The sequence below is a fragment of the Dama dama genome, chromosome 18, assembly GCF_033118175.1.
Source record: "Dama dama isolate Ldn47 chromosome 18, ASM3311817v1, whole genome shotgun sequence".
Lineage (NCBI taxonomy): Eukaryota > Metazoa > Chordata > Mammalia > Artiodactyla > Cervidae > Dama > Dama dama.
The window spans coordinates 5,496,492-5,524,328 of NC_083698.1; the positions used below are offsets into that span (position 1 = coordinate 5,496,492).

General features: G+C 38.7%; 1 protein-coding gene across 1 annotated transcript in view; it reads right to left on the minus strand.

Moving 5' to 3' along the window:
- Positions 1-27,837, minus strand: part of SPMIP7 (sperm microtubule inner protein 7) — a 64,531-nt gene that overhangs the window by 11,949 nt on the left and 24,745 nt on the right. Inside the window, exons 3-7 of the mRNA XM_061164841.1 lie at positions 19,760-19,836; positions 17,454-17,592; positions 15,624-15,691; positions 2,239-2,280; positions 791-898 (exon numbers count right to left, since the gene is read on the minus strand). Of these exons, the coding sequence (XP_061020824.1) occupies positions 791-898; positions 2,239-2,280; positions 15,624-15,691; positions 17,454-17,592; positions 19,760-19,836 (434 nt within the window). The remainder of the gene's footprint in view (positions 1-790; positions 899-2,238; positions 2,281-15,623; positions 15,692-17,453; positions 17,593-19,759; positions 19,837-27,837) is intronic.

The window sequence follows — 27,837 nt, forward strand, 5'->3', positions numbered from 1 at the left end:
GGAGATTCTTTTACTGTTGAGCCACTGGGGAAGCCCTTGTACTGACACTACTGTATATGAAGAATATAACTAGTAATGACCTGCTGAATAGCACAGGGAACTCTACTCAATACTATGTAATGACCTACATGGGAAAAGAATCTAAAAAAGAGTGGAATATATAGATATTGATATAGATATATAGATATCTATCTATATATATATATATCTGATTCACTTTGCTTTCCAGCAGAAACTAACACAACATTGTAAATCTACTCCAACAAATTTAAAAAAAAAAACACAGAGAACATCAGCTTATTGTAGTGTGTCTTGTGAATGATCCTAATGAAGCAATTTCTGAGCTTCAGTATTTCCATGAGTGAAAGCAAATATGTATATACATATACACATACATAAAACATTGGATGTAAACCCAGGTTAGTCAGTGTTCAAAACTGCAATCTCCTTTGTGAGAAACTATAGTCCTTTCGGGAAACAAGTATCTTTCTTCTTAAGTTGTGCTCAGTACCAGGCCGTTCTCTGTTTTTTTAATTATTGAAGTACAGTTGATTTAGAATGCTGTTCCAACTTCTGCTATATGGCAAAGTGACTCAGTTACATACACATTCTTTTTTATATTCTCTTCCATTATGATTCTATCATAAGATACTGAACATAGTTCCTGCACTATTCGGTGGGAACTTGTTTATTCAAGGCCGTTTTTCTATTGCTTCATTCACTGCAAAGCCTATGACCACGTTTCTTCCTTAATAATAAAGTAAGAGGCATAATCACAGGTGGAACTCACCGACTTGAGTTTGTATAAAGGATTTCCGAGCTACGAGGCTGGGCGAGAGATGTGATGTCTCCGCAGGGGTTGTCAATGTCGTCGGCATTTGTGGACTGCACGCAACCACTGTTGGGATGAAAAGACTTCTTTATATTTTTATTAGAAACATAGAAAACACAGGTGAACCTACGCTAACTTGCAAAGGAAATCTAGCCAAAACAGATCAAAATTCAAAATGTAGTACATTAACCACGGTGAGGGAACAATTGGCCTTAAAAAATAAGAAAGGAGATTTTCTTTTTAGAGTGAGAATTGATCTTCGGTTTGGGCCAGAGTGAGAGTAACAGCTGGCCTGTGATTCTGAGCAGAGAAGCAGGCTGTCTCTGCAGCCATGAGCCAAGTCCTCGCCTGGAGCCTGGAGACGGCCTGGGGCAGGGCAGGGGCGATGTCCCAGAGCGGAGGAGGCGCCTGTGGAGATGGAAAGGAGTACAGGCCTGGGGTTCTGGGAAACCAGCCGTGTGCCTTCCGGGCCTGTGAGAAGGCCCAATCCAGCAATGGAAGTGCGAGGGTGTCCTGGAGGCATTTCTGGGGCCACTCCTAGAAAAAGGAGTCAACTCGGCTAGGGAGCAGGCGAGGCTAGAGTAATGGGGTGGGGGGGAGCGGGTGGGGGAGCAAAGATGAAAGGCCCAGATTCCTCCATTTCTTGAATTTACTTTGTTCCAAGTTACTGTGGTCTGAATGTGTATGTCCCCCCAGCGAAACGTATATGCTGAAATCCTAACACCCAAAGGTGACGGTGTCAGGAGGCGGGAGGTACTTGAGTCATTAGGGTCCTTATAAAAGGGGCCCCATAAGCCCCTCATTCCCTGCACCTCATGTGGACACAAATGTGTGACCAGCAGAGGACTGTCCCTGGGCCATCCCTGATGTCAAGACTGCAAAACTGCGGGAAATAAATGTCTGCTGTTAGCAGCCCCAGTCTATGCCGTGCCGTGCCAGCAGCCCAAGACCGCTAAAACACAAGGTGTTTCTCCAGTATAAAGCACAGAAGACCCAAGTGGGGGGCGACGCGCTTCTGTGCCACCCACGGGAAGTCAGATTTAAATTTAGAAAAGCGAGAGGTCGCATTTCCTGCCCTTCAGCATGTGAGCCCGTTACAGCTTCCACGTCAAGTGTAAATGTCTTTCTGGTTGACAACACCTCATATTAGCAGTATCCAGGGTACTTTATTTCATAAAATAACCAATTGGGGAAAACTGAAAAAAGTGCTAACGCTTTCTTTTATCAAAATCTTTAACACATTTTTGATGAAGCTGTCGACAGGCACCATGCTAGGAAAACATTAGAAATCTGCTAGAAAGTGTACATTGTTTTAAAGAGTGAGTTACAAACATGAGTGAGCTGAAAGTAACTACAATACAGATGTAAATCTAGTAATTTTTAAAACATTAAGAAATGTTACTTACGTGTAGTGAGGAATGTATTTGCTTCTGGAACTTGGACTCACACTTAGAAAAAAAGAAAATATGGGTGACTGAGTTACTGACATTAATAAAAATCAGGTTGTCAGAGTACTTCTCTTATTAAGTCTTCAGATATATCTCAAAGGAATGTGCTTCCAAAACTTTGTAATTTTAAACAGAAAAGACTTAAAGGTGTAGCTTTAAGTGATGAAAAGCAAACACAGAACAGCCAAGGACGAGTAAATCCCTGGTGACTCCTATAATTTAGTTCCAAAGCCTCTTCTAGTTTTTCTTTGCTGTTTTCATCCTCAATGATTACACTGGCAAAGTTGACCTCTAGTTTTCTTAGGGGCTTCTCTGGTGACTCAGACAGTAAAGAATCAGCCTGCAACACAGGAGGCCTGGGTTTGATCCCTGGATTGGGAAGATCTCCTGGAGAAGATAATGATAACCCACTCCAGGATTCTCACCTGGAGATTTCCAGGGACAGAGAAGCCTGGCAGGCTACAGTCCATGGGGTTGTAAAGAGACACAAAGAAGGCTGACATTTGAGTTGACTGAGCCTTGGGTGTAACCCTCCTTGGTGGAGAGAAAGCCTCCATGGCCCAAAGAAGTTCGGTGTCTCAGATAAGACTACAGTTACCTAGGGCACTTCAAGGAGCTTAGGGTTTATTTTATACTTTCCTTGCTCCAACCCCAGAATTAGCCATTTCTCCAAGGATCTTACAATGTCTTCTATTGGAGAAGGGCATTTTAAACCAACCTTTTGGAGCTGGACATGCTTCAAATGTATGTATGAGTGTATATGAACCCATGTGTACCTGAAAAGGAAGTGAAAGTGTTAGCTGTTCAGTCGTGTCCAACTCTTTGCGACCCCATGAACTGTAAACTGGAATTCTCTAAGCAAGAATACTGGAGCGGGCAGCCATTCCCTTCTCCAAGGAATATTCCCCACCCAAGGATCAAACTCACGTCTCCTGCATTGCAGGCATATTCTTTACAGTCTGAGCCACCAGGGAAGCCTGTGTACCTACATATCTACATATATTTCTGAATATATATATATATATATACACATACATTTATATACACACACACAAATATATATATGTATTAAAATAAAGGGATACAACAGAGATATTAAGAGCTTGGTAACAGATTACAGCAATAAAAGTGAATGAATACCACCAGTAAAGTGAGTCACACCAATTTTTTGATTTCCCAGTGCCTTTAACAATTATGTTTATACTATACTGTAGTCCATTAAGTGTACAATGGTATTATGCCTAATGTCAATATCTCAATTTAAAAACACTTAATTGCTAAAAAAATGTTCACCATACTCTAAGCCTTTAGCAGGTTGTAAAATTGTTGCACTATTGTCAGGGGACGTTCAACTTTAAGGCATCCAATATGCCATTTTCTTCCTTTGTGTGCCGTTTCTCAAGGACTCTCTATTCCTTATTGGTTCCTGGAAAACAGGAACGAGCAGAGCTGCATGCAGTTCTCAGGACTGAGATCATGAGAAAGAGCACCTGCTTGGGTTCCTTTCAGTGACTCCCTTCAGTGACCTGTTACTTGAAGGTAATCTATTCAGTTATGCCCCCCTTACTCAGGATATGGAATGTAGTCTGGCCCTTTGAAGACGTTATTTGCTCGGCTCTGTTTTTGCTCAATTTTTTTTTACTGCCTAAAGCTGCCTTGTATGAAGATATACAAGCATGCATTTCTACAAATAAAGTACCCTTGTTTCACTCGAGACTTGGGTCCCCTGCGTCCTTCTTCTCATTGACTCCAGTCCCCAGGTCCCGGTCTACGAAGACCGTGACAATTGGTGCCTGAACAGGGACGTGGTGAATGCCCTTGGCAAGCGGACGGAGTGACTATTAGGACCTACGGAGGTGGGTAAGTGAGGGGTCATGGGACAAAGGGCTGGAAAGGCCCACCACTTTTCTACTTTACTTCATCATTTATTTAAGGTTCAGGGACTTTCAGTTTCACATCAACAGATAGAGGCTTGTCTCCAAACAGTGGTTGAATATAATCCCTGGTTCCCTGATGAAGGCAGTTTTGATTTAGAAATTTGGAACCAGGTTAAAGAGAATGTTGAACGAGCCACAAGATGGGGAAAAATATTCCAATAGATTTCTGGCCCTTATGGGCCCTCATTAAAGCCATGATCTTGCCATTTCAAGGCAACTCTAGCCCCCCTAATATTCGTCAACAAGCGGAACGCTTATTATACGAATATGAATTAGATGATGAGACTTTACAGAAGGCCCAATTAGAGCAACATAAAATGTTTCAGAGCTTTCCCACCATCCCTGCTCCGGCTGTCCCAAGTGCTCCTCCTCCTCCTCTTGTAACGGGTACAAAACCAAAAGTCCCCCCAATTAGAGGACAAAATGAATCTGATGATGATTCTTCTGATGATCTCTTTGACACGAAAGCCAACAATACTTTTTTTGATGACAATGATAAACCCCTAACACACACTCATATTTATGAAAATGGACGATCCACTCATTCTCCTTCACGGAGAAGGCTTTCTGATTTACTGGCTTTGCAGTCTCAAGTCTCTGAGGCTGATGATCTTTTTGCCTTTCCTGTGTTAAGAAATATTCAGGCTCAAGGACAACTAATACTTCAATATGAAGGCATTGATTTTTCTTACATGCAACAAACTATGTACGGCCCTCATTCACATTTTACTAAAGAACTTCTAAACGCTATGGCATCTTCTATTGGAAATTTTATTCCTTATGATTGGTGAATTTTGATAAAAGCTCTTCTTAAACCAGGAGAATATCTTCAATGGATAATGTGGTTTCATGATGTGGCCGGAGATCCAATTCTAATGCTTGAGCTGGTGATCCCCAAAACCCAATTACTTTTGAAATGTTAACCAGTATGGGGCAATTCAATTTGGTGGAAGCTCAGACACAATGCTCTCCTTTGTTGCATGAGCAATTGAAAGAAGTTGCCCTTGAAGCTTGGGATCGAATTACTCCTCAAGGGGAACCTAAAGGTAGCTACACAAAGGTATTACAAGGGCCTAACGAAAACTATGCTGATTTTTTAGCTAGGCTGGGAGTTACTATCTTCCGTAGTGTTGTTGGAGAGGAAGCCAGAGCACAGTTAGAAAAACTGCTTGCATATGAGAATGCTGATCAGGAATGTCAAAGGGCCATCACTTCGATTTGTAAGACCGGGAATGTTATTATTTGAAGGCTTGTCGCAACTTAGGATCAGAAACTCAGAAAATGCAAATGTTAGCAGAAGCAATGGCTGCTGCTTTTAAAAAGGGGAATGAAGGATGTTTTGTTTGTGGGGATAAAAGCCATTTAAAAAAGGATTGCCCTAAAAAACGCATAGAAAAAGTTAAAACTATTAAAAAACCTCCAGGAGTCTGCCCTTGCTGTCATAAGGGGGGGATACTGGGCTAAAGAATGTTGATCTAAATATGATGTTAAGGGAAATCCTATTTTGGGAAACTCAAAGATGGGGACTCCCTGGATCCCCATCAACAAAAACCAGGGGCAAACTCCATCTTTTCTCTCAAACATCTGGCAGTGCTGCCATCGATATACCAGCCCTAAATGATTTTCTTCTTTTTCCTCAAGCAGTCCCTTCTAGAATACCTACCAGACTTTATGGACCCCTACACCTACAAACCTTTGGCCGATCTAGTCTGACTTTTAAGGGAATTACTGTTCACCCTGGTATAACTGATTCAGATTATAAGGGAGAAATTCAAATTATGATGTCATCTCAGATACTATGGCAATTCAAAAAGGGGGACAAAATTGCCCAATTATTTCTTTTACTTTACATTTCTTTAACTCCTCTAATGGTATACAGACAGGTGGATTTGGTAGTACAGATCAAAAGCAATCCTTATGGACATCAATAGTATCTGAATATGCATGACCAAATATAAATATTAAAATTAATGGCAAAAGATTTTCTGGTCTTCTTGATACTGGATCTGATATTACTATTATTTCCAAACATTTATGGCCCAAATCTTGGCCTACACAGAGAACTTCTTGCCAAATTGCAGGGGTATCTCAAACCAAAGTACAAGAGGTTTATCAAAGTGTCCAAATATACCCAAATATATCCAAATATAATGTTGCCAGCCTGCAACATTTTGACTTTATGTGATAGATGCACCCCTTAATTTAATAGGAAGAGATTTACTTATGCAATGGCAAACTCAAACATATATTACACATTTTTCCTAGGGGCCACTGCTCATTTAACAAACAGTACAATTATTAAAATAACTTGGAAAACTGATGAGCCTATTTGGACAAAGCAGTGGCCCCTTACAAAAGAGAAACGAGAGGCTGCTAAGGAACTTATAGATACACAACTGAAATTAAAACATATTGAGGAATCTTGTTCCCCTTGGGATTTTCCCATTTTTGTGATAAAAAAAGAAATCTGGCAAATGGCGTCTTTTAACTATCTTCGAAAAGTTAATACACCTATGAAACCTATGGTGCATTGCAACCAGGAATTCCATCACCTACCACTATTCCTCAAAACTGGCATATTATTATCACAGATTTACAAGATTGCTTTTTTACTATACCTTTACACCCTCTAGACTGAGAGAGACTTGCTTTCTCTTTCTTATCCTAACCATATCAGGCCTCATAAACGGTATCAATGGACTGTGTTCCCTCAAGGAATGATGAATTCTCCCACCATGTGTCAATATTATGTAGCCAAAGTCCTTGAACCTGTGAGAAAACAATTTCCTGACTTTCTTGTTATTCATTATATGGATGATATATTGTTTTCAGCTCTATCTGTTTTAGAAACTCAGCAGATGTTTGACATAGCTCAACAATGCTTAAAAGCTTCTGGATTAATCATTGCCCCTGAAAAGATTCAAACATCTACACCTTACTATTACTTAGGATTTGTTGTTAGTAGACAACGTATTATTCCCCAACTAACACAGATTCGTGTTGATAAATAATCAACCTTGAATGATTTTCAAAAACTTTTAGGCGATATAAAGTGGATTAGATCCTCTTTAGGCATTGCAAATTATCAACTGACTAATTTATTTAACACTTTAAAAGGAGATCCCGATTTAAATAGCCCTGGATCACTTTTCCAAGAGGCATGAGAGGAACTCTGTTTAGTACAAAATAAATTGCAAAAGCAGTTTCTTACTCGTATTAGACTTGATTTACCTCCAGAGTTATTTATATCCCCCTCTCTCCATTGCCCCACAGGACTCCTTACCCAACAAGAATACCTGACAGAATGGATCTATACCCATTTTAAAGGGACAAGGTCACTTACACCCTATCTTGATTTGATCACTCTAATCATTATCAATGGAAGAAACAGAGCTAAGACTCTAACTGGCTCCAATCCTCATAAAATTGTAGTACCTATTAATAAATCTCAATTTGAGAATGCATTACAAACTTCTACTGATTTCCAAATAGCCTTTCTGGAATATTTTGGAGAAATTTCATTTCATTATCCTTCTAACAAGCTCTGGAATTTCTTCAAAAATACTGAATTTATTATCTCTCGCATTGTCACATCACAACCTATACCTCAAGCTGAAGTTTTCTATATAGATGGGACTAAAAACGCCAAAGCCTCATTCTGGTCTCTCAAAGAATATAAAGTCTTTTATACTAAATTTCACTCTGCTCACCAAAGTGGATTATATGCTCTCATTCAGGTTATTCACCTACATTCTTATCCTATTAATATAGTTTCTGACTCCTTATATTCAGTTTTTGTATTAAGAAATATAGAAACTTCTACCATAAATTCTAATCAATCTCTTATCCAACAACTTTTTCTTGAACTACAATCTATAATTAGGAACTGCACTTCCCCCATTTATATTACCCATATTCAAGCACATTCTTGTCTTCCTGGCCCTATGGCTCATGGCAATGAACAGGTTGATAAACTTGTCTCTTTTGCTACTCCTGAAGAGCAACATGCTCTATTACACAATAATGCTGGCTCATTACATCAAATTTGGAAAATTCCATACCGACATGCTACAGAAATCATTAATAACTGCTCTACTTGTAGGCCCCTACATCTTTGATCCATTGCACAAGGTATCAATCCTCGAGGATTACAACCCAGTAAACTATGGCAAATGGATATAACTCATTGCCTTGAACTTTCTCCCTCTTCCTTCTTACATGTCTCAATCAATACAAATTCTTCTTTTATATGGACCACACCTCTCCGAGGTGAAGCTACACGACATATTATAACCCACCTATTAGCTTGCTTTGCAATAATGGGAACACCTATTTCTATAACAATGGCCCTGCCTATATTTCTAGGCAATGCAAACAATTTTTACAATCATTTTCTATTAAACATATTACAGGTATTCCTTATAATCCACAAGCACAGGGCATAGTTGAATGAGCACATCACACACTGAAACTACAAATAAAATTTAAAAAGGGGGAATACACAGGAATATTTCTATCTTCCTTATCCAGAGCAGACTTTACTAGATTCCAATGTAATATATTCTTTAATCCTATAACTATTGTTAATACAGCTTTATTTGTTTTAAATTTTTTAAACTTACCGCAAGGAGATATTTTGACAAAAGCAGAAAAACATTTTGAGGCATTGAAGGATACCTCCCTTCTCTGCCCATTTGGTATCAAGACAGGTTGACTAAACAATGGAAATCTGGAAAATTAATATTACAGGGAAAGAGGTATGCTTGTATTTCTCCAGAAGGATCCAACGAAATCAGCTGGCTCCCTCTTCAGAAGATTTGACCTAGGGGAGCCACTGGCATTCAAGATAGAGAAGAAACGGCAAAATCCCCAGGAGGAGGAGACTCCAGTACAAGCCATGGTGGCTTTAAAAATTTCCAAGAAGCGCCGCCCTCGACGTCATTGACCTTATGATCTCCCTACTTGGTGACAGATAAAGACCCTTACTAATCAAGCTGAAAATCTGGTTTCTCAACAGGGAATGCCTCGGAATCCTGAAAATATTTTTGTCGCTATGCTTGCTTTGCTTGCTTTTGCTTCCCCCACTCAGGCTGACGATTAACCACACTTACTGGGCTTATATACCTAACCCCCCTTTATTGCAGGTTGTAGAATGGACATATACAGGACTGGTCGTATCCACTAATGACTCAGTACATATGCCTCCTCCTTGGAGCTTGGAGGGGGCCCTCTCATCCTGAGGAAGAAGGAAGACTAATTAACATTTCTCTAGGCTATGAAATCCTTCCTTTATGAATGGGCCCAGTAGAATTATGTATTAATGTTAGTCGACAAATGTGGGCTTTCGTCCTGCCTCCAAAAAAGAACTTCTGCACATTGCTTGGACTGTTTACTGCCCTGTCCTTTTATGAGAACCATGTCAATGCTACCAAAACTCTAGGAAAAGGACAAAAATTGGAATGTAAGGGGTTTACTTATAAGGACTTTAAATATACTCCTGTTTATCAGGATAGATGTCCAGCTAAATCAGGGAAATTAATATTTGTGGCCAATTACACCATTGTTGATTGGGGACCCCATGGTGTGTGGTTATCTAACTGCTCAGATGATATTAACAGATTATGTTACTCAAGTAGCGTGGAAGGTTACCAACAGTTCAATGGAACACTTCCATGACAAAGGACTCCTTGGCTGGCTTGACGGCTGAATGGCACCTCCTCGCCCTCGAATTGTCCTCAATAAACGGATTGGGCCTGAACAATGGGACATCTGGAAACTTGCTGCGAGTACTGAAAAACTTGGAACTTGGACTGGATATTTTACAGGGACCAGTCGTAGTCATAGTAACTATTCCTTCCGTTATAATCATTCATATTTTACACAAGCTTGTGTTCCCCTTCCTTTTGTTACAGCCATAGGGAACCTACAATTTAATAAGACTTTACATTCTGTGACTTGTATAGATTGCAAATTGTATACTTGTCTTAATTCCTCTATTTCTCTAAAAAACGAATCCCTTTTGATTCTTTGATCTTGACGTAGTCTGTGGTAGCCAGTAGATCTCCAACGACCCTGGGAAGAGGGTCCCATGGCAGAACTTGCCTCCCGGTTAGTCACTAAATGACTCCGATGATCTAAGCGATTAATTGGATGGCTAATTCTTGGCATTTTGGGGTTAATAGCCATTTGCACCACTGCTGCTGTCACAGGCATTGCTTTACAAACTTCAATTCAAACACAAAACTTTATTCAAAATTGGACTAAAGATGCTCATACTATATGGGCCACTCAGGCTCAGATAGATGAAGAAGTTCAGGATAAAATTCAGGAATTAGAAATAGCCATCCAATGGGCTGGAGATCAATTAATAGATTTACAAAAACAAGTATTATTAAATTGTGATTGGAATTCTACTCAATTTTGTATCACTCCTGTTCGGTTTAACCATAGTGCTTATAATTGGGAACAAATCAAATTTCATTTGTAAGATATACATAATAATGCTTCCTTAAATGTACAATTGTTGCAAAAGGAAATCTTTGAAACCTTCTCTAAGAGTCTGCCCTCTTCCAACAATTTGGAAACCTTAGCTGAACAGCTAACTGATTAATTATCTGGGCTGGACCCTTGAGGATGTTTTCCAAGCATTACACATAGTATTGGATCTGGAACTATAATGATGATAACTGTCCTGGTGATTATATTTGTAGTATACCAATGCCTTCCAACTAAAATTGTTCAAACTAAGCAAACTCAATTGGTCAGGGCCTTTCTCACAAAAGTATCTACAATCACCCCCAATTATGAAAAAATAAAAAAGGGGGAATTGTCAGGGGACTCTGACAACTTTAAGGGATCCAATATGTTTTCTTCCTTTGTGTGCCATTTCTCAAGGATTCTCTATTCCTTATCAGTTCCTGGAAAACAAGAGCGAGCAGAGATGCATGCAGTTCTCAGGACTGAGATCATGAGAAAGAGCACCTGCTTGGATTCCTTTCAGTGACTCCCTTCAGTGACCTTCTACTTAAAAGTAATCTATTCAGTTATGCCCCCCTTACTCAGGATATGGAATGTAGTCTGGCCCTTTGAAGATTGTTATTTGCTTGGCTCTGTTTTTGCTCTTTTTTTTTTTTTTCTTTACTGCCTAAAACTGCCTTGTATGAAGATATATAAGCATGCGTTTCTGCAAATAAAGTACCCTTGTTTCACTCAAGACTTGGGTCCCCTGTATCCTTCTTCTCGTCGACTCCAGTCCCCAGGTCCCGGTCTATGAAGACCGTGGCACACTATTAAGATGATATGATATGAGATCACTGGTCACATATCACCATTACAAATATGACAATGAAAATGTTTGGAATATTGTGAGAATTACAAAAATGTGACACGGAGATGCAAAGTGAGCAAATGCTGTTGGAAAAATGGCACCAACAGACTCACTTGATGCAGGGTTCCCACAAACCTTCAATTTGTGGAAAAAAAAAAAAACGAAACCAAAAAAGAACAAACCCACAGAATCAAAAGCAAAAACACAGTATCTGTGAAGTACAAAAGGAGGGTGTGCCTGTCAACGTAAGTTTCCTGGAATGTCCCCAAATCTAAGCAGTACCACAGGGTTCATCTTAACCTTTCTCTCTGACAGCATGAAACCTGACTCTAGCTATCTACCAAAGACCCACTTTTTTGTTCAAACCTAGTATACACGTAAGAAGTTTTAAAATTGCCAATCCATTTCTGGTGAGAGACACATTTACCGAATAGAGTATAGAAAGCACTTATATACAGTTCTTTTTGTCTTGAATCTTACAGTCTTTGGTCCAAATACTGTTTCCAAGATTATGAAGGTCCAAATTGAGGACCACTCCTGATTTTCTCCATCTACTTAAATGTAGTTATGTCATTTGTCTGTAACACAGATTCACTTGTCACCGTCTGCGCCCCAACCTGGATTTTCCCACCATCATGGTATCTATCGATTTGTGTCTTACTTTGTGTTCAGTAAAGTCTGCTCTCTGTGGTGTACAGTTCTGTGGGCATGACAGAGCGTCCTGTGGCCAGCACCGCAGAACCATACACAGCTGCCCCATCTCCCTAATGTTAGTTCACAGGCTCTTTGTCTGCAGCTGTTTCCCTCTCCTCCAATTCCCGGCAGCCACCAACCCACGCCCACCCTGGTGGTTTCGCCTTTTCTAGAACGTCACGTAAATGGAATTGTGCACTATGAGACTTCTGGGTCTGGCTGCTTCCACTGAACAAAATGCATTGAAAATTGACTCGTGAGTCATATGCTGTGCTTGTTCTCTTTCATTGCTGAATAGTATTCCACTACATGGCTCTACTCTAGTATCTTTATCTACTAGATGTTCTCCATTCACCTGTTGAAAGCAATCTTGGTTGTTTCCAGATTTCGAAGATATGAATAGAGCTGTTATGGGCATTCACATATAGGTTTTTGTTGCTCACAAGAGCAGCATTTGCTAGATGAAGGCTCCAGGGTGAGTGGAACCGTCAGGAGTTCTGAGACATAACAGAACTGGTATATGGCTTCAGTTCATTAAATGACTCATCATTAAAACAATAAATGCAATGGAGCCATAGAAACTGGGTGAGCTATTTGCTATTTCACTACATGGCGTGTAAATAGAAAAACGTTTATAAACTTTTTTTTCTTTTCCTTTTTTGGCCATGCCACATGGCTTGTGAGATTTTAGTTCCCCTATCAGGGATCGAACCTGGGCCCATGGCAGTGAGCACCTAGTCCCAACAACTGAAACTCTAGTGAATTCCTGCAAAAAAAGGTTTTTTCATTAGCTTTCACATAACATTAAGAGTTAGTACCTGTAATTTATATCTTTATTCTCTTAAAAGTGTTTGAGTGAGATTATCAACTATTTCAGCCTGCTATGTTTAAAAGATCTTAAATTTTGAATGTTTCAATCTTTTATTTACATTATTACCTTTCAATTTATACATGAGAATCTGTTATTTTTATTGGGGTGCCTTACACATGTTAAAACCATCTTTTAAATAATCTTTATTACAACAAATTATTTTAAAAATATGGCTCAACAAAATCTGTTTGCTGATGAGACTCAGTTATTTTTCTCAACATTGTCATTATTTGCAACTTCAGATTCAGCATTTAAACTTGATTATGATTTTGCATGTTTCCACTTCATTAGTCTTTTTTCTTCTAATAATAAAAAATCCTTCTTTAAAGGGCAATTTATGTTGGTTCTATTGAAGTGATATATAAAATTGTTAAAATATTTGAAAAACGTCACTTTGATATTATTTTGCCATAACTTAAATTTTTCAATAACTTATTGATTTTGCTAAGACTAAAATCTCCCATACTTTGCTTTACAATGAATTGTGGATTAGGTAAATATAAAATTAAATGTACAAGGTTAACACCCTCCCATTGAGGTGATGAAATTCCAGGGAACAAAAGATGGGATAATCTCACGGTGGGCACAAGCATTTTTCTTATACATTATCTGTCTGTCTCACACTATTCTTCATAACTGGCCACAGTATTTGTTGCAAAATAAAAATATCTCTTTAAGGTTCCATGTGATTCATTCTTATATTTTCTATTCTACTTAATCTTCACAAAAATTCTGGTTGTGACTCTCCACTAATGGGCTGCAACCAACAGGCCACTACTCAGTGGTCTACTCACTAAACTGGGCCAGGACACCTGCTTAGTCCTGCTGAGAAACAGGTTCCTTGCTCAGACCATAAGCAAGAATCAATTGCAAATGGTTTAAAGAAATAAATGTAAACAGCAAAATTTTAATTGTTTTAGGAAAAAAGTAAAGAAGGATAAAATCCTTATTACTTCTGGACAGGAAAAGATCTATTAAAAATTCCACAGAAAATAACAATATACTGAGGGAAATATCAATGACTTCAGTCATATTAAAAGTCAAAACTTCAGTTCAGGAAAGGGCACTGCAAAATAGAAAAGTCACAGACTAGAAGGATATATCTGGATGCATAGTACCAATAAAGGATTTTTATCCAGAATAACAGACATAAAACTTCCTACAATCAAAAAATAAAATATAAATAACCCAGATGCAAAACACATGAAAAGGTAAGTTGTACACATGAGCATGCAAGTAAGTGACAACTTACAAAAAATATTAGTAACTGTGAAATATTAAAATATTAAAATTATAATGAAGCACAATTTTGTACTTTTAAAGTTTGATGTTTAAAATTTGGAAATTCCAAATGTAGGCCACAGAATGCAGCAGTGGGAACTCAAGCATTATTGATGGTTGGTCCACGGGCAAAACTCATTTGGAGAAAAATGTTGCAATGTTAAGAACATAAAGGAGTTCACATCTCTAGATGTAGCAATTATAGATGTTAGGATGCATATATAAAATCCAGAAATATCTTTATAAAGATACAGGGACATTGTTTCCAACTGCAAGAGAAACCAGACAAAAAATTAAATTACAAGAATGGATGACTAAATGGTAGTATATCCATTCATTGGAAGACTGTGTGTCAGAGAAAGTGAATACCTAGAGAAGCCAGCATGTGTGAGTCTCACAAACATAATGAGGAACAAAAATGTTAAGCTGTATGACTGTACATCTGATATCACTTATATTGAGTCTCCACATATGGAACACAATTTCATATCTTAGTTAAGAATAACATATATGTTTTAAGGGTGCATGAATATATGAAACATCAAATCCAAAATAATGTGATCCTGAGGAAGGCACAACTTCTTGGAGAGAAGTATATAGGGGCTTCTGGGTATTAGTAATGGTTTGTTTCTAAAGCTGGGAAGTAAATACATAGGTTACATCATATTTCTATTTTACATTTTTATATAGGAAATATTCAAAATTAAATTTAAAAAAAAAGGTGATGGCTGGATTGTGAGTTAAAATTAGAAGAAAAAAAAACATAATGGTGACATTTTCAAAGACAGAAATACCAAGTTTTTTTTAGACTAAATGCATAAAATTATATTTGTGGAACGATTAGTAATAAAGTCATTGCTTTTGGTGTTAACAGAACACAAAATAACTATAAGATACAAAAGTTGATAGAAAATAATTTATAATCGCTTGAAGCCCATGTATTTTACAACACTATAAATGTTCATATGAAATGATATAGAAACACTCGTTATTTTTAAATGGCTGTGGTATGTTTGATAGTCTACACTTTAAGAAGGATTAGGGGAAAACCAGAGAATGATGGAAACATGAGTGACTGCACTGGGGTTTGGGTTCTCTTTGCAGCCACAAGGACGAAGTGTGAGGGCCTCTGGGATACTCTCCAGGGGATGTGCTCCTCACCCATGGGCTAGGGTGTCTGATGATTAAAGATAAATATGTGACAGTGATGAGAACATTGGGAGATAAAACTTACAAATTAACTGGCTTGACTGGTGCCAAGAAAGATCTTGTTTGGAATCTGTCCCAGAGTCCACCAACCATCTAAAATCATCAAAATGAATGACAAGTATTTAACAAAGTGACTGTAATTTCTAGTATTTAAATTTCGATTACTGTGATTTCTGTGATATGTAAGTTTCAAGTACCGTAATTTCTAGTACAGGAGCTCAGTCTCTCCTGTCACAGGCACGGGCACAGGGCGCCTGGTGGAGGCGCTCCTGGAGCACCGTCACCTACTCAGAGGGCTGCTCGGGGCGGCTCCTGCTCTCTGCTGTGCCCTCGGACCCTCAGTGCCCTTTGTTTTCCCGGAGCTGGACTCTGCCTCCTTAGCCACCTCCTCCGGGCTGAAGCCCTTGTGAAAGGTCTGACCTGAGTCCTCATCTGGAAACGGGGCTTTCTTGGCTCCACAGCCTCAGGATCGTCTCTCCCACCCACAGCCTGGGCTCTCAATCTCATCCTGCCATGGACGACTTTGGACACAGTATAGCTCAACACCAAAGAGTAGGTAATCAAACACCAGTTCTCACAGGTATAAAGTATTTTAAAGGAGTTAAGAGAGCCTTAAAAATATTAATAGCTAGGAATCCAGACATATTTTTGGTCATTTAATTGGTTTTAATTTCTGTATGCAAATCACATGCTGAGATTTTATATTAATGCCTTATTTTCTCCTCTTATTATCATTTTTTCCACTGTAAAAGCTGAAGTTTTTCAAGATAATCTAGACTTCTTAACTTTGGAGCTCATGAACCTCTTAGGAGTCCATGTTTAGAACTGTATTTCAATATAGCTGATCTCTTTTATAGTCCTGTGTATTTTACATATTAAACACTTCATTCTGAAAGGTGGTCCCAGGGCTCAGATTTCCCCCAAAAGATGAGGGAATCCAGGGAAGCAGAAGGTGCTTTTTAAGCACAGAGCAAGGGCATCCCATGCAATACTGTGAGGCCTAAAGTAAGATCTGAATGGTTCTCGAGATATATCCCAGAGAAAACAGTGGTGAAGGCAGTGGAACACCATCTGCAAAAGACAAGGCTGGATGAAGCAGCAGGTGGACTCAAAGATTTGAGAGCAGCTCACCACAGAACGCGATTTGCAATGTGGAGGGTGACGTGTCGGTGGTGGAGGAGAAGCTAGAGGAAGAGATGGAGAGAGACGAGGATGAGGAAGAGGTCACGGGCAAGTAACAGAGGCCTGGGTATGTGTCATGCAAGGAGGATGACTTTTACCTTCTAGAAAGTGATGGGTTTTAATCAGTGTGATAATCCCTGTGATGAGTTTTTTTTTTTTTTTCTCCCCATGATGAGTTCTTGATGTCAGAAATGAAAACAATGAGCATCTCTACAGATAATTGGGTATGTCTGTCACAAAAGCTTTATGATTCATGGATTTTCCCATTCTGCCTCAAAAAGTGCAGAGCTAAGTTCTGGATTTAAGGATTGTTCTCAGCATAGGCTCTCTGGAGGAATCATAATCATATCTCTGTCTTCATTACTTACTCCTTCTTTTGCAATTTTTAAAGAAAATACAGTATTTGAAAATAACTTTTGAAAAAGAGGTGGTCTTTAAATGAAATTTGAAAAGTTTCAATATAGGTATGAATACGTTTGAGATTATTGATGACTTATGATTATGGAATTTTCAATTCCATAAATGTATATATTTGCTTTGCTCTTTTCATAACAATAAAATAAATATTACTGTGGTTTAAAGTTTGGTTCAGTAATAAATGCATTATTTCAAAAAATGTAACTACAAAGTAAAAGGGATTGGGCACACATAATTAAAGTCCCTAATCACTGACCTGTGTTATTGCTGGCGATCCTTCATATCTTTTCAGTATAAAACAATGTGAAACAGGGTCAGCGGCTTTTTCCACTGTTGTTTCTTCTGGATCAAGTTTTGGTGGTAGCATCTTGTCCCAAGGAACCATTTCATAAGCTCTATAAAATTATTAAATAATGACATCTTGTGAAAAATACATATCCAACTAGCATGGTTCCTAACAATATCATATTCTGTAGTAGGCAGATGTCCCTCGAGACTCCTGCCCCTCGTGTACACACTGTACATAACCACTTCCCTTCTGGTGAGGGCAGAGCGAATGAATGTGGGAGGTACCATTCCTATGACAGTTTCTATGGCAACTTTATATGGCAAAAGGGCTTGCACACATGTAATTAAGGTCTCTAATCAGCTGAATTTGAGTGACTCAAAAGGTGGCTTATCCTAAGTGGTTCTAACCTAAACAGGTGAGCCCCCAAAGAGGCAAAAAGACAGCAGCAGACACTCTTTAGTTATCCTCAAACAAAACTGCTAAGTCCTGCAGCTGCACTGAGCTGAATTCTGCCAACAATCCGAATGATCCTGGGAGATGAGGACCCAGCTATCATTGATGTCTTGATTCCAGCCTGAGAAACACTGAAGCACTGAACACAGTGTGAACATGCCAGCACTTTCCTCTTATGGAAATGTGAGATGATAAATGGGCATGATTTAAAGCTGCTACATTGTGGTAATCTGTTACACTTTTTTTTTTTTCCAATTTGGTCTCTGCAGCAGGACAAGAAGAACATTAATATACAAATAAACTAAGGCTTAGAGAACTGAGTCTGTTTGCTTGAGGTCACTCGGTCACTGATGGTCAAAGTTAGGACTTCTGTCTCAATTACTGGCTTATGAAGGGGCAGTTATATTCACATGATGTGAAGCAGCTCATCCCCCTCCTCCCTAAAGCCATCTGGATACCAGGTCTCTGCATCTTCCTCTTCTACCTGTTGCCTCCTCTTGGTCTCTTTTGCTGGCTTCCTTCTCTCCTCTTTCTTGATGTACACATGCCAAGACTCAAGATCTGCTCTTCATTGGCTCATTCAATGCTGTGGCTTGACATCCCTGCCCATAAATCATGACACCCAGATGTATTCCTCCAGCCCAGCCCTCTCCCCCAAGACTGCAGACCCACAGACCCACTGCCCACTTGACATATCTCTTCTTTCACTTTAAACCTGCTCTACCTGCCTTCACTGTGATAAGCAATGGCTTCAGTCCATGCTGCTGCAAAGTATAAACTTTGGAATCATTCTCCATGCCTCTTTCTTTCAGACTCATAATCTCCAGCCTGGAAATTGTGTTGGCTCTGCTTTCAAAAGGTATCCATAGGCCAACAACTGTTAAAACTTCCTACTGACCTCCTGCCTGCTATTACCTCTGACCTAGATCACAGTGGCAGGCTTCTGACTGGTCTGCCAGCTTCTCCTTTCACTCAGTCCACTCTGAACCCAACAGCTGCCATGACTGTTGATATACACACCCGATCTGGCCACTTCACTGCCAAGGCCCTACTGTTTACAGTTTCTTAACATGCCCCGTGAGCTCTGGGTCCTGGCACTTCCTGACTTCTTCCACTACTTCTCCCTTACTCTGCTGCAGACCCTGGCCTTTGGTCTTCCTTGATAGACATCTCAGACACATGTCTGACACAGGGCTGTTACTCTGTAATCCCTTTGACTGGAAAACGGTCGTTCCAGACATCTGAACATCCCCTCACCTCGTCCAAGTTTCTGCTCAAATCTCACTGTGCAAGGAGGCCCACCCAGACCTCTCAGTTATTCCAGAAGCCTATTACCCCACACAGGGTGCTTCTGATCTTATCATATTTTACTTTTTTCTCATTTTTTCATTGACTTATTACCTTCTAAGATATGATCTGTCTACCTACTAGGCTTCTGGCTTAGTGTCCGTCTCCCTTTAGAGTGAGTACTCACTGGAGAATCTCACAGCCTGGGGCGTAGACACATAACACATACTTTGTATGATTCTCTCCTTCAAACTTCTCTGCTCTCCTTTTCTATGATGCTGTACCCTCATCTCATCCTTTCTCTCTGACCATTTCCTTTCTGTTTTGGTTTTATTTTTCTATTAAATGTAGGTTTTTTTCCCTTCAACTGTTTATTTTAGCAACCAATGTAAGTAAGTAAAGACTTGTGTCTGAAGTTCTTTGAAGTCTTCGCAGGACCTTGGATATTGTGCACAGGAAGGAGATGTGTTATTAAAGAAAAAAGAAATAGAAATATATTTTTAAATCAAATTCTATTGGGAAAACATGCTTACTTTTGTGTAGAGGACTTGTAAAATGAGTCTTTTGCACTATATTTCTTGTTTGATTGTAAAAGTGGTTCTCCATTATCCTAGAAGGGGTGAATAATGTTAAAAAGATAAGATATAAATGAGAATTGCTAACGCTTTCTATTCATCATGCGTTCTTTTCTCCTCTTTCTGCATTTTTCTTCTTTCAAAGCACCTCTTGGATCAACCAGATTTAACACTGTCCTCTGTTATCTTGAAAATTTACATTGTTTACACACACACACACATTCCTACTGATTACATTAAAATTTACAAATATATATTATTCTACTCATCTTTTTTAATCTGATTTTTGGCTTAATCATTTTTTTAGTTTAAGATTATAATTTATATAATTAATTCTAGACCTTTCTTATTTTCGAATATACACACAAAAGTCTAATTTTTTCTTCCTAGCACACTTTTAACTCCTTTATATAAAATTATCAGTTTTATTTTCAAATTTATAATTTAGGTTAAAACACTTTCTAATTTCTCCTGTGATTTCTTCTTTGACCCATGAATTATTTAGAGTCGTGGTGTTTCATTTTAAAATATTTGATGCCTTCCTAGACATCTTATATTACTTATTTTTAACTCTGTGGTAGTTAGGGGTTTCCCAGGTGCTGCTAGTGGTAAAAAAAAAAAAAACCCACCTGCCAATGCAGAAGATGCAAGATATGGGTTAGATCCCTGGGTAGGGAATATCCCATGAAGGAGGAAATGGCAACCTACTCTGTATTCTGGCCTGGAGAATCCCATGGACAGAGGAGTCTGATGGGCTATGGTCCATAGGGTCACAAAGAGTCAGACACAACTGAAGTGACTTAGTACATGGTAGTTTAACTATAGTCACTGACTTGGAATGCTGAACCAAATTTGCAATCCTGGAACAATCCCCACTTAGTCCTAATGTCTTATCCTTTTTATATATCACCAATTGGCCTTCCCAGATGGTGCGAGTGGTAAAGAACCCGCCTGCCAATGCAGGAGACTGAGGAGATGCACGTCCAATCCCTGGGTGGGAAAGATCCCTGGAGAAGGACAACCCACTCTAGTATTCCTGCCTGGAGAATCCCAGGGACAGAGGAGACTGGCGGGCTACAGTCACAGGGTCACAAAGAGGTGGACATGACTGGAGCGACTTAACATGCAAATTCAATTTAGTAAAATTTTGCTAAGAATATTTTTGCCTGTTCATAGGCTATCAGGCTATTTTTGTTGTAGTATCTTTTTCACATTTAGAGGACAGGCTTTTTTTGTTCTCAGATATACTATTTGGGTCAGATGATATTATTTCTTCCTTAAACATCTGATCTTATTCATCAGTAAAACTATCTAACCCTGGAGTTTTTCTGTGGAAAGTGTTTTAATAATCAATTAAACTATTTTAATAAGTATAGGACTACTCAGTTCAGTTCAGTTCAGTCACTCAGTCGTGTCCGACTCTTTGCAACCCCATGGACTGCAGCACACCAGGCTTCCCTGTCCATCACCAACTCCCAGAGCTTGCTCAAACTCAAGTCCATTGAGTCAGTGATGCCATCCAACCATCTCATCCTCTGTTGTCCCCTTCTCCTCCCACCTTCAATCTTTCCCAGCATCCAGGGTTTTCCCAGTGAGTCAGCTCTTCGCATCAGGTGGCCAAAATATTGGAGCTTCAGTTTCAACATCAGACCTTCCAATGAATATTCAGGACTGATTTCCTTCAGGATTGACTCGTTTGATCTCCTTGCAGTTCAAGGGACTCTCAAGAGTGTTCTCCAACACCACAGTTCAAAAGCATCAATTATTCAGTATTCAGCTTTCTTTAAGGTCCAACTCTCACATCCATACATGACTACTGGAAAAACCATAGCTTTGACTAGACGGACCTTTGTTGGCAAAGTAATTAGTCTCTGCTCTTTAATATGCTGTCTAGGTTTGTCACAGCTTTTCTTCAAAGGACCAAGTGTCTTTTAATTTCAAGCCTGCAGTCACCATCTGCAGTGAGTTTGGAGCTCAAGAAAACAAAGTCAATCACTGTTTTACCATCTATTTGCCATTAAGTGATGGCACCGGATACCAGGATCTTAGTTTTTTGAATGCTGAGTTTTAAGACAGCTTTTTCACACTCCTCTTTCACTTTCATCAAGAGGCTTTTTAGTTCCTCTTCACTTTCTGCCATAAGGGTGGTGTCATCTGCATATCTGAGGTTACTGATATTTCTCCCAGCAATCTTGATTCCAGCCCGGGCTTCATTCAGCCTGGCATTATGCATGATGCACTCTGCATATAAGTTAAATAAGCAGGGTGACAATATACAGCCTTGACATACTCCTTCTCCAATTAGGAACCAGTCTGTTGTTCCATGTCCAGTTCTAACTGTTGCTTCTTGACCTGCATACAGATTTCTCAGGAGGCAGGTAAGGTGGTCTGGTATTCCCATCTCTTTAAGAATTTTCCACAGTTTTTTTTTTTGTGATCCACACAGTCAACATCTTTGGTGTAATCAATAAATCAGAAGTAGATGTTTTTCTGGAACTCTCTTGCTTTTTCTATGATCCAATGGATGTTGGCAATTTGATCTCTGGTTCCTTTGTCACTCAGACAGTTTTATGTCAGTTTTGATAAGTTGTGTTTTCAAGGAATTTGCTCATTTTAACTAAGTTGTCAGATTCACTGACATAAAGTTGTTTACCATATCCTTCATTAAAAGATAAACTATATTGAGATCTTTAATGAACTAAATCTGATTAGCATATGATTTGATATTATAGGTATATATATATATAAATTTTTTTTTTTTCATGAAACCACCACAACAGACAAGATTCAGAGTATTTATATTTTGAAAAAGCATTTCTCATGCTGCTTTGGATCCATATATCCCTATGTTCCCAGTCCAGGTCAACAAGTAATCTGCTTTTTGTCACTCTATACTGTTCTGCATTTTAGAATCAGCTAATGTATAATATTTTGTTTCTGGCTCCTTTCACGCAGTATAATGATTTTCAGTTTCATTCCTGTTGTCACATGTATTAGAATAATAGATCTTACTCGCTGAATATTATTCTGTTGTATGGCTATGCTACAATGTGTTCATACTTTCACATGCACATGAACAATTTGTCTCACTTTTTGTCCATAAGGAATGAAGCTGCTTTGAGTATTTATGCTCAAGTCATGTGTGGGCATATATTCAAATTTGTCTTGTGTAAGTGTCTAGGAGTAGCATGTCTGGACACTTGATAGGTGTGTGTCTAACTTCTGAACAAAGTGCTAAAGTTTCTGCAGTATTTGTAACATTTCACATTCCCACCAGTAGGGTGTGAGAGTTCACGTATCCTTGTCAACAGTTGGAATTTTTAGCCTTTAAAATTTTAGCTATTGTGGAGATATACTGTATATAAGTTGTATTTCACTAATGACTCAGCACATTGAGCATCTTTTAATGTGTCCATTAGCCATTCTTATATTTTTTTGTGAGGTGTCTGTTCAGATCTTTTGATAATTTTTCATGTGGGGTATGCATATTGTTCCTGATTGATTTCAAGTGATCTTTATACATTTTAGATACAAATCCTTTCTTATTTATATGATTGTGAATATTTTCCCATTATGTGGCTTGCTGGTTCATTTTCTTTATAATGCATTTTGACAATCTAAATATTTATAAAATTTTATAATCTTAATTTTATATTAAGGCTTATTATCCACTTAAGGTTATTTTTTGTACAGGTTAATGGTATATCCATTAACTGTTTATAATGGATATAAACAGGTTAATGGTATATCCATTAGCTGTTTCTGTAATATACTAAAATATTTTCCTTTCTTCACTAAAATGCTTGGCACATTAAAAAAAAAAAATCAAATGGCAATGTATTCGGTGGCTGTTATTTCTGGACTCTTAGGTTCCATTAATCTGTATGTCTATCATTTGCCTACTGGTACTGATTATTGTAGCTTTATAGTAAGACTTGAAATCAGGTACAATAAATTCTCCAACTTGTTCTTTTTATTCAAAATAGTTTTAGCTATTTTAGGTTTCCATTGTATATTAATTTTACAATCAGCTTGCCAATTTCTTCAGAAGTGCCTCTTAGGATTTTTATGTGGTTTGCATTGAAACTATCTACAGATCAACTGGGAAAGCATTAGCATATTAACAATAATAAGTCTTTCTGTCCCTGAGCCTGGTTTTAATAATAAGCTTTCCACTTATTTAGGTCTTCTTTATTTCACCCAGTATAGTACTCTGGTTGTCAGGGAAGAAAATGTGCATATGTTTCACACAATTCTATGTTAGTTTTGGTTTGGTTTGTAAAATATAATCTTAAATTTTCATTTTGCAGTTGTTTGCTTCTGATATGTGCAGATTCAATTGGTTTTTGTATATTAAACAATAAACCTGTGCCTTTAATTGACTCAACTATTACTTTAGTAGTTGTTTTGCAGATTCCTGAGGGTTTTCTATATAATGTCTATGTAAAGATGGATTTGTTTCTTCCTTTCCAATATCTATGACTTTTAATTCTCTTCCTTATGTTACTCCAATAGCTATTACCTCCATGAGATGGAAAACAAAAATTACAAGAGCAGGCATTTTTTTATTTCTGATTCTAAGGAAAGAAAACTGTCTTTAATCATTACTTTAGCCTTAGTTTACCACAGATGTCCAAAATCAGGTTGAGGAAGTCCCCTTATGAATCTAATTTGTTGATAGCTGTTATTACAAATGAATATTGATTCCACTCCCTTGCTACGAATAGTCTTGGTTATTTATGATTCTTAGATTTCTGTATTCATTTTATAAAGAAATTTTCAATTTTCTAAAAGAAACAGCTCGGATGTTGATTGGAATTGCACTAAGACTAAAAATCAACTTAGAAAGGTCTAAAAAAAATTTTAACACTGAGCCTTCCAATCCAGATGAGAGCAAATTGCTCTATTTGGGTATTTTTAAATTTTTCTCAATACACTTTGTAGTTTTGCCACAGGGTTGCCAAATATTTGTAATTGCTGGTTTAAATGTTCTTAGTTGGCTTTTTAAAAATTTACTGTGTCCTCATGTTCTTCTGGCTTGTACAGATTTTGACAAGAAGCCTGCTGCCATTTTTATATGTGCTCTTTTGTAAATACATTTTTTTCTCTACCTGTTTTACAATCTTCTCTTTTATCAATAACTGTTTTTCAGCAATGTGATTGATGTGCGTGGGTTTATCTATATTCAGCTTGGCATTTGCTGAATTTCTTGGGTCTGCAGATTTATAATTTCCATCAGTTAGGAAAAATTTTGGCCATGATTTCCCCAAATAATTTTTCCCACCTTCTTTTCTCCCCTGGGATTCCAACTACACATATGTTATGCAACTTGATATTGCTCCACAGTTGACTGCTGATCTTCTCCCTGTATTTATTTTGTATAGTTTCTATTGCTATGTCTTTCATTATTCTTTTATTTTGCAGTCTCTAATCTGCTTTCAGAGCTGTTTATCTTTAATTTTAGACGCTGTATTTTTCTCTATAAATCCTTTTGAGTCTTGTTTGTGTGGCCAATTTCCCACATTGTCATGGTTGTGGTCTCCTCCACAGCCTGAGTGTAGGGAACAAATTTGTAACATATTCCTGTAGTTTCTTCATGTCTGTCACTCCTGTGTCTGGTATTATTGATTTATTTTTCTCTTGACTATCATAATATTTTTCTTCTTCTCTGCATAAAAATGATTTTTTTTTAGTGTGCATCTGTTTTGCCCTTTAGTTTCTTGGTTGCTAGAACTAGTTTTATACTTAGTATTAGATTCTATTTCAGTGCAAACTTCAATAATTGAAATCAGTTGGGTGCTTTTGAGGGTTCCTTTTAAACTTTGCTCGTTGAAGTCCAGAAGAACCTTTAGACTAACTTGACCTGACTAGAGGTGATAGCCTTCTGAGGCATCTACGGATATCCCATGTACTATGTGTTTTCCTTCTCTGTGGGGACATGAACCACCCTCTGCATGTCTGAGCATCAGAGAATGATCATGAAGTTCTTCACAATAGGTCTTTGCCCAGCTTTGGTAATTTCCTCTTAAGGACACACAGATCAATATTCAGAGACCTGTGCATTCTTAGACTCATACCCAGGTCTCCAGAGCCCCTTGTATGGAGCTCCCTCCTCCCTGATATCCTACTCTGCATATTTTGCTTGACTTAGCCGCCTACAACTCCAATCTCCTCAACTGCATATGCATTAAAAGCTTTCTATGATTTCTGTTCCTTGGGCTGTGGTTTGGAAACTGTCACTATTTTATCCATTTTGTGTCCACTTTGCTGCCCATTTTCTAGCTTTCTGAGAAGGTATATTCATTCACCAAGGAGAGTTTTACTGGTGTTTGGTGGGGAGAAACTAGGAAAGCTGTTAATGATTCTTCAATGCACACAATGTCCCGCACAACAAAGAATTATCCAGCCCTAAATGTCGGTTTAGGCAATCCCAAAGAATGCTCAAACTACCACACGATTGCACTCATCTCACACGCTAGTAAAGTAATGCTCAAAATTCTCCAAGCCAGGCTTCAGCAATACGTGAACCAAGAACTTCCAGATGTTCAAGCTGGTTTTAGAAAAGGCAGAGGAACCAGAGATCAATTTGCCAATATCCGCTGGATCATCGAAAAAGCAAGAGAGTTCCAGAAAAACATCTATTTCTGCTTTATTGACTATGCCAAAGCCTTCAACTGTGTGGATCACAATAAACTGTGGAAAATTCTGAAAGAGATGGGAATATCAGACCACCTGACCTGCCTCTTGAGAACCTGTATGCAGGTCAGGAATCAACAGTTAGAACTGGACATGGAACAACAGACTGGTTCCAAATAGGAAAAGGAGTATGTCAAGGCTGTATATTGTCACCTTGCTTATTTAACTGATATGCAGAGTACATCATGAGAAACGCTGGGCTGGATGAAGCACGTGCTAGAATCAAGATTGCCGGGAGAAATATCAATAACCTCAGATATGCAGATGACACAACCCTTATGGCAGAAAGTAAAGAGGAACTAAAAAGCCTCTTGATGAAAGTGAAAGAGGAGCATGAAAAAGTTGGCTTAAATCTCAACATTCAGAAAACTAAGATCATGGCATCTGCTCTCATCACTTCATGGGAAATAGATGGGGAAACAGTGGAAACAGTGGCCGACTTTATTTTTTTGTGCTCCAAAATCACTGCAGATGGTGATTGCAGCCATGAAATTACTCCTTGGATGGAAAGTTATGACCAACCTAGACAGCATATTGAAAAGCAGAGACATTATTTTGCCAACAAAGGCCCGTCTAGTCAAGGCTATGGTTTTTCCAGTAGTCATGTATGGATCTGAGAGTTGGACTGTGAAGAAAGTTGAGCACCGAAGAATTGATGCTTTTGAACTGTGGTGTTGGAGAAGACTCTTGAGAGTCCCTTGGACTGTAAGGAGACCCAACTAGTCCATCCTAGGGGAGATCAGTCCTAGATGTTCATTGGAAGGACTGATGCTGAAGCTGAAACTCCAATACTTTGGCCACCTCATGCAAAGAGTTGACTCACTGGAAAAGACCCTGATGCTGGGAGGGATTGGGGGCAGGAGGAGAAGGGGACGACAGAAGATGAGATGGCTGGATGGCATCACCTACTCGAAGGACATGAGTTTGAGTAAACTCCGAGAGTTGGTGATGGACAGATAGGCCTGGCGTGCTGCGATTCATGGGGTCACAAAGAGTCGGACACGACTGAGAGACTGAACTGAACTGAAATGTCAGTTGTGGGGCTTCCCTGGTGGCTCAGCGGTAAAGAATCTGCCAGCCTATTCAGGAGATGTGGGTTTGATCCCTGAGTAGGGAATATTCCCTGGAGAAGGAAATGGGAACTCACTCCAGTATTCTTGCCTGGGAAATTCCATGGACAGAGAAGCCTGGTGGGCTACACAGTCCATGGGGTTGAAAATGAGTCAGACACGACTTAGCCACTAAATACCACCACCACCAGCAAACGTCAATTGTGCCAAGGTTGAGAAACACTGGTTTGACATATGATACCCACTAGCTCTGCTTAGGGACTCTAATTA